The 15332-nt window shown below is 31.7% G+C and overlaps 1 protein-coding gene across 3 annotated transcripts; it reads right to left on the reverse strand.

Annotated features, from left to right (window-relative positions):
- Positions 1 to 132: 132 nt before the first annotated feature.
- Positions 133 to 6029, reverse strand: LOC132611004 (probable F-box protein At2g36090). Of its 3 annotated transcripts, none has more exons than XM_060325412.1 (2): positions 5765 to 6029; positions 133 to 3814 (listed from the first exon to the last, which is right to left on the reverse strand). In XM_060325412.1, exon 2 carries the CDS (start codon positions 1428 to 1430, stop codon positions 300 to 302), a length of 1131 nt encoding a protein of 376 aa, XP_060181395.1. In that variant the 5' UTR covers positions 1431 to 3814; positions 5765 to 6029; the 3' UTR covers positions 133 to 299. The 3 variants fall into 3 exon arrangements, with proteins under 3 accessions (XP_060181395.1, XP_060181396.1, XP_060181394.1); XM_060325413.1 differs by having other exon boundaries at positions 133 to 3828; XM_060325411.1 differs by having other exon boundaries at positions 133 to 1445; positions 5765 to 6028.
- Between the last annotated feature and the right edge of the window lie 9303 nt (positions 6030 to 15332).

The raw sequence follows: 15332 nt of genomic DNA on the forward strand, positions 1-15332 counted from the left end.
CTCGCCTTCTAGTTTCATGCCAGCATAAACGGTAACAATTAGTCCTTTCGGGGACATCTGATAAATTATATTAGAACGATACAAAGAAGATAGCATGACAGTTGACACATATGCAAGAATGACATGCACAAATTGAGAAAATAAAAAATATTTATGAAGCAACGGAGGTTGGAAAAATCAGCAGGTCATTTGCTGGTCAAAATTGCATTTACATCAACATCAGGGTGGAAAGAACTGTCTAGATGACCAAAAATACACACATAAACGACATTGAGAAAAGGAAAACATAAAAACTCGAGTCACCACAAATAGAAACAAACCGTGATGCAGGTCACAATGCCTCCTAATATATAAAGTCTATCTAACCTGCTCTCATTTCTCATTTTCTCCTCCCTTAGCTCACTTTGCACCTTTGAATACAGTTGACATGATTCGAGCGCCTCGTTGTAATTCTTGCTCCTTTTACAGCTCAACGCTTCCTTGAGAACAAGCAAACTGTTTCTACCATTTAGATGAGCACCTTCCATGTCCCCCAATTGCATACTTAGTTCTGTCAGTTTTAGAGTTGTGGGTACACCTCCCTCTTCTGTATAAATCACTCTGAACTTCATCAGGACGATACACTCCACAGCTTGACAAGGAAGAATGTCCTTTGCAGGAAGAACTGAACCGAAACGAAGCAAAAAGTCCTTATCTGTTGGCCAATGTCTTTTGCCTTCAAGGGGACTCCAGCTCGAGAGATTAGCAGCTTGTTTTATTTTGGTATTCACAACGATCCAACTGAGGCGTATTCCGTCCCTGAGCTCTTGCCAGAGCTTACCATCTTTCCTTTCTTTCTCCATCGATGTAATTGGAGGCAACCCATCAGAAACTGATAGAGTAACCTCTTCACCTGCATGTTCATCATCTCTAGTAGGGTACGTGAAAAGATCGATTCGAAATGGACAGCTGTAAAACCAACGTGGGAACCCGTTTGCATTAGGGATTCCCCAAAGGATTTTTGAGCATATTGTTTTATCATTGTATCTTATATCGACAATAGAGACAAAATCTGATGGAGCAACAATTTCACATTCATCCATGTCACCGTAGTATTCTGCTTCGGTCAATTCTTCAGGATACTCGAGATATTCGTTCCATCGAAATTCAGGCACTTCTTTGTTCACAATAAGGGGGAAGCAATCAGCATAGAATTTTTTAAATCCACCAATAGAAGATATTAAACTTTTGACGTCATCCCTGTTGGTTGAAGGCCACATAGAAGAGCAAACATTTTCCCATAGCTTCTCTTCCTTAGATATCGAGCAGAACGCCTCGCAGGCACAGGCGGCACTAGCCAAAGTTGCACCATCAAGACGCCTAAGTATGTCATAGAATAGATCACTACTTAAGGATCCCGTGCTTTCAACAGCTGCAACTGATGTAGCCATAATTTCTCAGGTCATCTGAAAGGAAACCAGATAGCAAAGATTCAGATAGAAAAAGGCAGGCGATCTTAATTAACGCCAAGTAGTCCATCCCGGCTCATACTTGTAAAGGCAGAGACGCCTCCAACTTTTCCCACTAAAAATTAATTTTGCTAATCTGCTCTTTCGTATTCTCAAAACATCTTAAGTTTTTTCTCTCTTTCCAAATTGTCCACTATATACAAGGCATTATGGTTTGCCATGGTTCCCTTGGCTATTCAGGGGTTATTTTCAAAATAGAGGGAGAAAGAAGCTACGACCACAGGTTATCAAGAAAAAGAAAGGGTATATACATCCTAGAACATATATCAGAGGAAAATATTATTTCAATTGTCTTTTGACTTCCCACTTCCAGTCTATTTGTGCATCAAAAGAAGTAGACAAACTTGAAGCTTAATATGTATTAAAAATGATTCATGAAGCTTTTCACTTACCAATTAGAAATAGGTGATGTAGCTTACTAGCTTACCAGAAGCTCAAGATAGAACAACTTTTAGAATATGATTGCGTAAACAATTGTAGATCTGGGAAGCCAATAGTACTTTAGAATCTAATATAAATGTAATTTCACAAGTTTTACTTCAGGTCCGGTTAGACTCTCGAGTAATCCTAGATAGGACAAAATAAGCTCTGAAGGAAAAAAATAGATTTCTTTCCTCTTTCTTCTTGCGCGAAACAATGATCATTTTTGTGAAAAGGATATTTCTTGATACTTAACAATAGAATTAGAGGGAACCCTATTATGTGTTTTTAAAACTACGGATTAGTTTCAATTCATAAAAATGCAAAATTATAGCTGTTGGAATCCTATGAAGCACCATACTGAAGTCCGATACAAGCACTCAACCGTAACTATTCATGTGTGGATCTCATCCGTATCTTAAATTTCTGGCAGTATCCTATAATTTATATGAGATGTTTGTGATCCTGAATTTTCTTGAGTAACACAATATTCATGTTGCCTCATGATGTGCCGAGGGCCTGTGCACCCCCGGGATTAGTCGGGGCTCAAAGAGACCCGGACACCCGGTGCTTAATCAAAAAAAATGTTGCCTCATGATGCGACAATGCTGATATTGATATTGAAAGAAAGGCAATAAACTTAGTTCAAAGATTTTTGGGTCCATTTGTCATAATTCCTACTATTGTACTATTATATCTTTGACCTTGCCACATTAATCTTTGTCAAAAAGGTGTTTAAGTGAGCTATCAATAAGGCATGGTTGGTTATCCACAAAAAGGTCATCTCAATTTCTTTTTTAATAATGACATGTATCTTAGGATAACTTATGATATATACAAGATTCACAAAATTGACAACTATGATTTTGCCAACTGAGTGATACACCATAAGTAACAGGAAAGATCCATATTTGCACTTTCTTTCCTAAAAGTTCTCCTTCATGCCATGAACTCCATGTTCTAAGAGCATTTTATGACATTGTTCGCTTATTTACATTGTAACTTATTTACAGTGCCCAAACGAAGTCCTTGAATATCATAGTCCTAAGAAACCTATGAACCTCAAGAATCCACATCTTACCATGACTTTGAACTAGTGCTGCTAAAAATATTACATCATCAAAGAAAAGAGGAGAGAGAGAGAGAGATTTTGTATGCCTTTTCACTTTCAAAATCATAAAACCATCCTAGTGTCTATTCTAGGCGACAAAAGGCAAGAGACTGTGGTTCTGCATTGTTAACTTCTACCCAAATTCAAAAAGCACTACATTAGTAAAAGCGATAATTTTACCCTTCAGATTGGACGAGAAATTTCATATTCTCACTAGTATGAGCTTATGGTAAAGGTCCTAGGAGCTTAATTGACCCTCTAATGGGTATCCAACTCCTCTATAAGGATGTAATACACTTGTGACCAAATCAGACTCATCTTGCATGAACCAATCAGACACTTCTTGTTTCAAAATCTACATTCGCAATTATAATTGAAGGTTACATCAAATATAAATACCGAGATGTTAGTTATGATAATAGCAGCTTAATTGACCCTGTAACTGGTATCCAACTCCTCTTAATTCTAGATCACAATTGGCAATTATATATTATATTATTTTTGATAAGTCACGTTGGTAATTATATTAGAAGGTTATCTCTAATATAAATAGCAATCTTGAGCAAAAGCTTATTGATAACAAATGATGCTGCACTTGTAGTTATGGAAATCCAATTCCGACCATATTTAGTAAGATGTTATAAGAGGAGGAATTTCAATGATTGACCTAAAAGTTGATTAGAGTAAAACTTTCCTGTATATCACACTATTCTCAGGGAAACTCTGATTGTTTTGCTGTCCTCTATTTTAAGCTCTCTTTGACAGCTAGCAACTCCTGAAATCAAGTACCTGTTAATGACTTAAAACTTGTCCGAGAACTGGGTACAACTTCAGTAAAAAACTGACATAATTTCAAGGCTTCTGGCTGGTTAATAGATATACTAGATCCCTAAGTTTTAGTTAGTGAAGGAAATCTTAGTTTTCAAGATCTTATTCTTCATTAAGCCAGCCAGTCATAAGCTAGCTAGTGGCAATATATGTTTGTTTCATTGACTCAAGTAAATGAAGGAAGATCTATAGCAGTCCAACATGGTAAGGAATTTTATAGCCAAATCTCAAGATGTTAAATCAAAAGCTTTGACGCTGATTATTGCTCATGGTCGGTGAAGGGGAGATTTAGATTTGTTTTTGCTAAAGTCCAATTTCCACCACGACCCACCCAAGCCCCAACATTATTCTCCCCACTTTCCTTTCAATTTCTTTCTCTTTTTTTTCAAATATTAAGAGCATTATTATAAGCCCTTCTAGAATAGTTTGTGCAACACCTGAGGTGCAGATGGCGACAAATTATGTTCCATCCTAATCTAGAGCCAGGAAAATGGTTGCAAATCGACTATGATCAAAGTTAAGCCGAAACCACCTGAGACTAAGAAGTCATGATATGGTCCGACATTGTATGATAGGCAAATTGAGCAACATATGGTCCACTATGCAATGAAAATAGTTTAAATCTAGGCCAAACTCGCTTATGTTCCTCATAACCAAAGGAAAACAGAACTATCAGTACAAACAACTCTTTCTTCCACACCCCCACCCCAATAATACAATATTATTAATACCAAAAATCTCCTGAAAACATGTAAAAGTATCATGTAATCATGACAAGGAATAAAAAACCATAAAGTACAAAATTGTTTAGTAATTGGCTAGGAGCTAAGTTATTCACGTACTAAATCCTGCATAAGTAATATCATGTTTGGTAGCATTCTTTCACTATGTATAAAATTCAACACACCTAATATGGTGTTTGGTTTGCAATTTAGAAACCCGCATAATTAATAACTAATACATGTATAAGTTATGCGGGAATCTATGTATGATTTTATGCAGGATAGAAGATGAAAAAACTAATACATGAATAATTAAATCGTGCATAACTAATCCCTGCATAAAATAATACATAAATTTCCTAATAACTAATCACTGTATTACTTATACCCGCATAACTCTATCCAGCTACTAAACGACCCCTTAGTCAGGGGCGGAGCCAGCCCATCGGATGTGGGTTCGGCCGAACCCAGTAGCTTTTATCCGAACCATGTATTTGTATTAAATTTTTTGTCAAATATGTACAAATTATTAATTAAGAACCCAGTAACTTTAAAGAATTAGAACTTCGAACCCACAAGTTTTGAATCCTGGCTCCGCCTCTGGCCTTAGTGGCAGAAAGGACCATTCTAAGCGCTCAACATCCAAGAAACATTTAGGGAAGAAAAAAAAAAAAACTGAAACTTTGAACAAATTTCCCAATCAAATTCCTTTATCAGTTTGTTGGGTTTACATTCTACAAGGAAAGAAACTAAACAAATAACCGGGGAATTCACCAAGTTTAGTTGATACAGATTTTTCCACCAACAAATTAACAAAATTAACCAGAAACTATTCTCAGAAATCAGACAATTACTCCCTCTGTCCGACAGATTTATGTGATAAAGTTTGAATTTCGAGAGTTAAACTTCTTTACTTAGACAGCAGTCGGACATACAATTCTAAGTTTTTCAAAAAATAATTTACATATTTACAAACTACATAAAAAAAAAATTACTATAAATCAAAATAATTAACAAATTGAAATATTTAAAGGGCATACGAATAAATAGCGATTAAAAAAAAATTATTTGACTCTTGAAATCTGAACGGTATCACACAAATTTATCCCAAGTAAAAAAGCACGAAAACTTGAAAGAAAAACTACAAAATGCATACAAATGAAGAGTAAACACACCTGGAAACTGGGAAGCTAAAAAAAACTGATGGTTATGGGAGAAACATGAGGAACAAGGATAAAGAAAATATCTTGGGCAATTTTCCAGTTCTGTCAAGTGGGGTAATAGTACTCAAAAATTGAAATAGAAAAGAGAGAAATAATTTGTACGTAAATGAAGATGGGGCAACCTTATTTAAAAGTGTAACAAGATTGTTATAGGGGCCCTTTGTAATTATTGTGGATAGTAATCCAAAAATATAATGAATCTCAAAAGTTTGTAGAACACAATAAAATACACTGTTATGTTGCTGACCATATCAGATGGCTTTCAAGAACTCCACTGTTCTGCCACGTATTGGTCAACAACAAGAACAGCTTATTTGGGCCCACCGACGAATTTTACTATGCAAACATAATTATTATTCCTTGAATTATTCACATATTAATCGTATTACGGGAAAACAAAAGTCTATTAAACCTATTGACTTCTGAAATCATAAATCATACAGGCACGAAATTTTAAAAATAAAATAACATAAATTATCTTGTTACGGATAAAAGGTAAAGTTTAAAATTAAATTATTAATAAATAAAAAAATGTATGATTTTTTTTTAGAAAGACTAAAAAAAAATATGTCACGTAAATTGAAAAAAACGGAGTAATAATGTTATTCTTTTCTAAAATTAGAAAAGTAATGCTACCAGAAACTCCTATAAATAAATATAATATCTTACTCTAACCGTCTACTTTTACGTGTTCACTATATTAAAAAATATGTTCATTTTTACTTGTTTAATTTAAAAAATTAAAAAATTAATTTACCATTTTATACCTATTTTGCCCTTATTATTAAGTATTAGTAGTAGTTATTTCCAATTCACTTCTCAATGAGTGAGATGGCATATACTCCCTCCGTCCCATATTATTTGTCGTTTTTTGTTTTACACGTTCCTTAAGAAATTAATTAGGAATGATATTTGACTACTTTACCCTTATTTATGTCTAAGTGATAATCTCTCTTCATTAAATATTTACTTTATTTATGTGTCATCTTCATCAATGACAAAATTCAACTAAGGGTAAAATGGAGAAAAATAAATAATTGTGCCTAGAACTTCTAAAACGACAAATAATTTGAGACAACTATTTTTAGTAATCACGATAAATATTTTGAGGCGAATGGAGTAACAATTAGGGGTAAAAATAGTAAAACTATCATTTTATTTATCGCTTCTTAAGAGGTGTGTCAAGTTAAACATAAACAAGTAAATATGTACGTCTTGAGTGTTATTTTTATTTTTTTCATATTGGTCTAAATTCAATGGTGCAAAAAGTTACTTCCTTGGTTTACTTTTACTTGTCCACTATGGACTATAAGCACACCTTAAGAAATAATAAATGAAGTACATAATTTATCATGATTCACATATTAATTGGTGCATAGTTTAATGACTTAAAAAATTATGTGAAATGAATAATTAATGTTATGGGTAAAATAGTAAAAAGAATATTTTTCTCATGTATGTGCTAAGTTGGAAAAGTAAAAAGTGAAAATCTACTTTTAATATAGTTGACAAGAAAAAGTGAACAGAGGAAGTATTAATTATTTTCTTTCAAATTTATTCATATTTAGATAAGTGTGTTTTTATGTAATCAAGAAATTATATTAAATGAGTATTACATTTAATTAAGAGTGAGTTAGTGAAAATATTTTTACTTCTAACTAGCGAACAAATTTTTAAAAATCTTGCCCAAGCCAAAAACACCACTTAATAACCGGAGGCAGTATTATTTCAGTATAATCGTCAGCTGAGAATTATTCTCGATCTACGGACTACGATGACCTTAGCGATGAGTAGCTGCCATATTGATCTTGTGTCTTCTCTTTAGTTGATGAAAGATCAAATAAAAACTTTGTGATAATAATCAAATTGAAAGGTTTATTTTTTGAGAAATAAATATGGTTTGTTGAAAAAAGTTAATCTCAAATCGAAATATTAAATTTGATCAAATAATAACAATATATTGTGAATTTGCAACACCTTATCATGCCCAAATCTTTGTCTATAATTGTCCAAAATTATAAAAACTTTTACTTTTCATACAAGGGGCCTACGAGGATCACCAGATTAGTTTCTTTTTTTTTTTTTTTCTTTTTATTTTTCTTTTTCTTTTTGTAAATGCAATCCAACGTAGTGTTGCACGATTAGTTTTGTTCTAACGATACTCCCAACATCTCAAAATGTTTGTCACTTTTTTGGTTTACATGTCCTATAAGAAACAATGATTAAAAGAAATTTTTACTATTTTAACCTTATTTATATCTAGCTATCATCTCTCTACATCAAATGATCAAATCAATTTATGTGTTAATGAACAAATTTTGTTATACTCATAATACAATGGTAGAAGTTTTTAACTATAGTAATTGCATTTTGTAAAACGTGATGAAGTGGTTAAGAAACAATATTTTCTTGTTGTTGGTACTTGCACAAGAGTAATAACTCCCCATAATCAAGGAGCTTGTAGTCTTCAAGAAAAATTCTACCAAGGGTAAAATAGGGAAAAGATGTTCAATTTTGCCTTGAACTCTGAAAACAATAAATAAATTGAGACAATTATTTTTAGTAACCACAACAAATATTTTAAGATGAAGGGAGTACTAAACTTTGTTTTTTCCCTTCTTACATATGGTAATGTGGAATTGAAGAAGATTAAACAAGTGATGGGACTAGTTATCTAGATGACTTGATCAGTTGGTCTAAACTCCATGGGGACAAGCCCCGAAAATATTAATCGAGACATTAGAAGGAAGCATTTGGCCAATTTATTGAATTTCAATGTGACTATGACTTTGCATCTTCATCCATTAATGTTGATCTTGATGTTGTATCTAATTCACACTTTTTTTCCGATAAATTGATTTACCTTCTATTTTTTCTCCTTATTATACACATTTTAGAATCAAATCAATTGCGTTAGGTGTAGAAGAAAAATAGTTTCCATTGAAAATATGTTACATTTTTAAGAAAATCATTTTGTAGTGTTTTGGTTGGATATGAAAGTTGGTGGCATATTATAATCATACATTACGTGAGATAATGTATCAGATTAGTGTTCTGACGATATCCTTTGAGCCCGTTTGGATTGGCTTACAGCTTAAAGCTGTTTGCAGCTTATAAGCTGAAAAAAATAAGTTGGGGTAGTCCAACTTATTTTTTTTGGCTTATAAGCTGTTTTCAGCTTATAAGCTGCTTTAGATAAACTAAGTCAAATGGGTCCAATTATTTTTTTGAGCTTATTTTAAGCATAAAATGACTTTAAGCTGGCCAGCCAAACACTCAAAAAAACTGAAAACAGCTTATAAGCCAACTTATAAGCCAATCCAAACGGGCTCTTTGTCATTACTACGATTAAGAAGCACCGGTTGGTGCTCCTTTTTCGTCGTCAGTTGTGAACCTCCCATTAAAAAAAATTGTAAAAAAAATAATTGTGAGCCCCATATATATTAAACAATAATTAATATTAAAAAAAATTGTGAGCCTCATATTAAACACCATCCAGTATTAAAAAAAAAAAAGTGGAACCCACCACATCCAAACTCACGAGAAAAAAAAAGTAGACCTCATATTAACAAAATCAAGCAATATTGAAAAAAAAAAGTGAATCTCATATTTAAAAAACAAACAATGTTAAAAAAAATGTGGGCCCCATATTAAACACCATGCGTATTCGTAGCAAGCACTAATATAATAAAGTTTTAAATACGGAGCACAAAGTACAATGTTATATTAATCGTGTTTTGAACATAGTATCCCATATTGACAAAATCAAGCAATATATATAAAAAAAAAATGAATCCCATATTAAAAAATTAAACAATGTCAAAAAAAAAAATGCAGACTTTGTATTCTTAGCAAACACTAATATAATAAAGTTTTAGATACGGAGCACAAATTACAATTTTATATCAATCGTGTTTTGAACATAGTATCCCATATTGACAAAATCAAGCAATATATATAAAAAAAAATGAATCCCATATTAAAAAATTAAACAATGTCAAAAAAAAATGCAGACTTTGTATTCTTAGCAAACACTAATATAATAAAGTTTTAGATACGGAGCACAAATTACAATGTTATATCAATCGTGTTTTGAACATAGTATATATATATATTATATGCATAAAAATAGTACAAACTAATAATGTCCTACTAAACAACACCAAGCAATATAAAAAATAAAAAATAAAAAAAGAAGTAACTATATGAAGCATGGGTTTCCCATGCTTCATCGTCCATTGTCCCTTAAAAAAAAGGGTGAGCCCCATACTAAATAACATCAAGCAATTAAAAAAAAAGGAAGAAAGAAAAAGTGGAACTCGCCACATTCAAACTCACGGGAAAAAAAAAAAGTGGACCCCATATTAACAGAATCAATCAAAATTAAAAAAAAAAAAAAATGAATACCATATTAATAAAACAAACAATGTTAATAAACAAATGCTTAGAAAATCAAATAATTAAATCAATAATGATAGACTCATTGCCACATGTGTATCAACCCATTAGTGGGAGCAAATGAAATTATTGTACACTAACATACTTATAATACTTATATATTAAAATAAAATAGAATTTAATTACTTTTTCATTTTTTCCTTACTCTAATAAATGTGAAAATAATTGTGGGCCCCATATTAAACACCATGCGTATTCGTAGCAAACACTAATATAATAAAGTTTTAAATACGGAACACAAACTATAATGTTATATTAATCGTGTTTTGAACATAGTATCCCATATTGACAAAATCAAGCAATATATATATATATAAAAAAAAGTGAATCCCATATTAAAAAAATAAACAATGTCAAAAAAAAAAAAATGCAGACTTTGTATTCTTAGCAAACACTAATATAATAAAGTTTTAGATACGGAGCACAAATTACAATGTTATACCAACCGTGTTTTGGTATATGTATATATATATATATATATATATATATATATTATATGCATAAAAATAGTGCAAACTAATAATGTCCAAAAGGGTGGACCCCATACTAAACGACACCAAGCAATATAAAAAATAAAAATAAAAAAAGAAGAAACTATATAAAGCATGGGTTTACATCGTCCGTCCTCTTTTAAAAAAGTATTAATAAATTTTCGTCGCAAACACGAATAAAATAAAGTTCTAGATACGGAGCACAAATTACAATGTTATACCAACCGTGTTTTGGTATATATATATATATATATATATATATATTATATGCATAAAAATAGTGCAAACTAATAATGTCCAAAAGGGTGGACCCCATACTAAACGACACCAAGCAATATAAAAAATAAAAATAAAAAAAGAAGAAACTATATAAAGCATGGGTTTACATCGTCCGTTCTCTTTTAAAAAGTATTAATAAATTTTCGTCGCAAACACGAATAAAATAAAGTTCTAGATACGGAGCACAAACTACAATGTTATATTTAATCGTATTTTGAACATAGTATATATATATATATATATATATATATATATATTATCTAAACACAACTACGTATACATAGATACACTATAATCCAAAATGTTGGGCCCGTGAGCAGCACGGGCATAGGCCATCTAGTTAATATATAGTTGTAACTTTTTACTGAAATTAGTGAAATGAAGAAGTCATACTCCCTCCATCCATTTTTACTTGTCCTGTATTGATTTGACACACCTCTTAAGAAGCCACAAATAAAATGATAATTTTACTATATCACTCCTAATTATTACTATGTCATCTAATGGTTTAAATTAATAAAACTTATTTTAAAAGTTGTGCAACCACTAATAATTTTTTAAAGTTTTTAACTCAATAATTAATAAAAGGAGTAAAATAGGTATAAAATGTAAATTATATCTTGATTTTCCAAACTGAAAAAGTAAAAATGAAGATCTATTTTTAGTAAACAGGACAAGCAAAGATGGACGGAGGGAATAGAAAATATTATTGGGGAGGACGTTTTCTATGATTAAAACCTCATTTAATTGTATTTAATGAAAGTTCAATTTGAATGGTTTAGGTCTCAATCATTAAATACATTATTTTATGCTCTCCGTCCCAAAATAAGTGTTGCTTCGGGTCATTCACGCCCATCAAAAAAAATATTTTTTATTTAGATGTTTCTTGAGAATTGAGAACTATTAAGAAGAAGTAGTTTTTTAATATAACGATACAGTTGGAAACAATTACTCTTTTTTGTCATAAATTCCTAAAGCGATAATTATTTTTGGACAAGTTTTGCTAAAGAGACATTTATTTGAGACAAAGGGAGTAAGATTTAACCAGTTAATTAATTTGAATAAATCTGAATGTGTGATTCGGATCTAGAATACACCCTTCGTTCACTTTTACTTGTCATTATTAATCACTTATTTCTCAAATCATTTTTCAAGACTTAACTAAACATAAATTAATATGAGTATTTTGATAAAATATAAGGATTTTGGTAAAATACTCATCAGTTATTATTTCTTAAAAAATTTACAAAGTCCAAACTAAACAGGTAAAAGTAAACTAATGGAGTTTGTCTTAAAAATTATTAAGAGACTATTCAGAATTCAAATATTACTACAAAGATGCCCTTTCACCTCTATCAGCCATCACTATTCGCCAGCACACTACCAGTACTAACCATCGCCACCAACCACACCATCCCCGCTTAACCACCTCCACCACCACCCCTATCACGAAATAATAATGATTGCAGTTACTAACACGTCAATCATCTCCACCACTACCAACATTGTCAACCACCATCATACTCATCGCGTACTGTTACCGTCATCAACCACCAGTATTAGCGCCCTAATAATTTATGGATATAATATTAGATTATTTTAATTAGATTTTATACATATTGATTTTCTTAAAGAGATCATTTAAGTATGTTTAGCAAACAAACAATCTTAATCGCAGTACCTAGATCTAAATATACTATCTTAGTCCTTAAAACAAAAATGGATCGTTATAACTAAAAACTCACTTCATCCGTTCATCTTTTTATTTTCAGTACACAAATAAGTAGCTCAAATAGTTCATTTTCTAGAATTATAGGCTAATAATAATCTGAATATATTGCACGAGCAATGTGAGAAACGGTGGATGATACAAATACTGAATCTCAAGAAAGAAGAAGCTAACTATGAGTAAGATAAAACTATATTAAGAGAGAGTTAAAAGATAAATTTTCATTGATAGCATCCAAAAATGGCAAACTCTATACATATAGAGAAAATAAGACCTAGAGATCAAAGTAAAATAAAAGAAAATCAGGGGAAATAAAATACACTACTTATTGAACTCAATTGTAAAACTAGTGAGTGATAGGATAACCAACTCAACTTCTATGTACAGTTCCGGAAACATAAAGTACTACTTTCCACAGCCACTCTATTTCTCAACGGATCGGAAGAGTTATAACAAAAGCTAGATGGTCAATCAATTTATAAACTATTGTCTGTACGTACTGATGCGTCTAAGCTACATAACGTACCAATAATTAATTAAAACAAGTCACAACTGAGTTTAGGTGACCGAATTTACAATGTACAGAAACAAAAATCACAAGTAAACTGTACAATTTTGCTTCGGCTCCATATTATAATTTGACACGCAACTGTAACTAAAATTTGGATTCAACTACTATTACTATACAAGAATTGACGAATATTGCAGATTAATTAATGTTACATCAAATTATCAATTACTCCAATTGTCTCAATTTATTTATAAAAGGTTGTTCGGAATACGAGGTCAAAGCAGTTAATCTTTAACTCAATTTCAAACATAGATCCCTCGAGAATTTTTATACATAATAAAATTTACATATTTGAAAACTACATAATAATTAGTAATCGAATTGGAGAAAATCGTAATCAAATTGAGTTGTTCGACTCCCAAACTAGTAAAACTCTCGTATAAACTGAGACGGAGGGAGTATTCCGTTTCAATTTCCGTGAAACTATTTTACTGGGCATGAAGCTTAAGAATATAACTTATGGTATCAAATGAGTCACATAAATTTTATGGCCATAAATTGCTGCATAAAGATAAATTATTTTCAAATATAAAAAGATGTCATTCTTTTTCGCACAGGCTAATAAGGAAATATGGAGTATTTATTATAAAAAATTATTGAAATAATAAACAACTGTATTACTAAAATTTACTATGACATGGGACTGAACAACTTTGAAACTAGTACTACTACTCTTTAGAATATATCTAATTCAACAAAATTTCTCTATCAAAATTGACATTCAGCAGCTTTCATGGGAAGGGTTAATCTCGAAGGGATTCTTATCATCTTTATCATCAGGGTCAGATTTGTTGAAGGGGGCACGAACTTTTTCGAGCAATGGCTTGAATGCAAACTCTATGGCTAGCCAACCAAAAGCTAGGACACCTACTACTACTGCTGTTGATTTCAATGAAGTTGTTTTTGCCATTATAAAGAAGTGGGATGTGATTGATTGATTTTTTGGGGGGTTTAGAGATGAGGTTTTGAGTTGTTATTGTGGGAATTACTTATAGTGTGAGTGTTGGGAAATTGGTAGCTTGGGCATTAAGACTACTAGGAGCGTGGCTTATGCCCTAAGAAAAGATGAGAAATAGGGGAATCTAATTGGGTTCGATTCATTAGGGCCCCAAAATCTAATTTGCAATGTTAATTTCTTCTATTTGAATTATTCTATAAGAAAAAGGGATAAATTTAATTTGTTTTCATAAAAGGTAATTTTTATAAAAATAAATAATGATATGGCATTAATTTATCTAGGTGGATCTAATGTGTCCTCAATGTCATGGCAAATGAGCAATAAACTGAGTTAGATGTGTATGAACTATACGTGCAGTGATGCTCAATACATGTTTTGTTCTGTATTTTTAGCTTAGTAGCAGTTCAAGATCCCCTTCCTTTTTTCTCTTCCTTTTTATCATTTAGCTGATGCTTTTTAGAAATATTTTGTAATTGCAATTTGCAAATTGGTTTTTCACGGTGAGATGTAAGAGTTGAGACTGTGTGAAAATGGTGGTGCGCATAAAGACGGTAGTAGTAGTAGAGGGGCAGGTGTGGTGGAAGAAGAGAGGGAAGGGAGGGATAAAATTGGGTTAGTTAGTAAGGTGCCATGCCACATAGTATTTACTTTATTAAAATATTAATGTCATGTGAGATTGACCTTCACTTTGGTCAATTTTAACGGTGAAGGGGTATATTTGTGCCCAAAGTATAACGTTAAGGGTATATTTAAACCTAAAGTATAACGAAGGGGTATATTTGACCTTTTTCCGAATAAATTTTCGTGAAGTACAAGGATTGAAATGATAAAATCGAAACAAGTATAAGGGTTTCCCTGTCATTCCGCCTTTAAGTTATACAGGATCCAATTCATTCACTTTCAACTCACTGTAACCACCAATTATCGGGAGGGTGGGGGAAGTGTCAAACTTCAAAGTGTTATTCAACCTTTAATTTGTACACGTTTATACACAAACTAAGCCTACTAATATCTGGCTTAACATATAATGTACA

Source organism: Lycium barbarum, chromosome 9 (genome assembly GCF_019175385.1).
Source record: "Lycium barbarum isolate Lr01 chromosome 9, ASM1917538v2, whole genome shotgun sequence".
In the NCBI taxonomy this organism is placed as follows: domain Eukaryota; kingdom Viridiplantae; phylum Streptophyta; class Magnoliopsida; order Solanales; family Solanaceae; genus Lycium; species Lycium barbarum.

Excerpts from the sequence above, each read along its gene's own strand:
- LOC132611004 (XM_060325412.1), bottom strand. The coding sequence starts at position 1,430 with ATGGCTACATCAGTTGCAGCTGTTGAAAGCACGGGATCCTTAAGTAGT.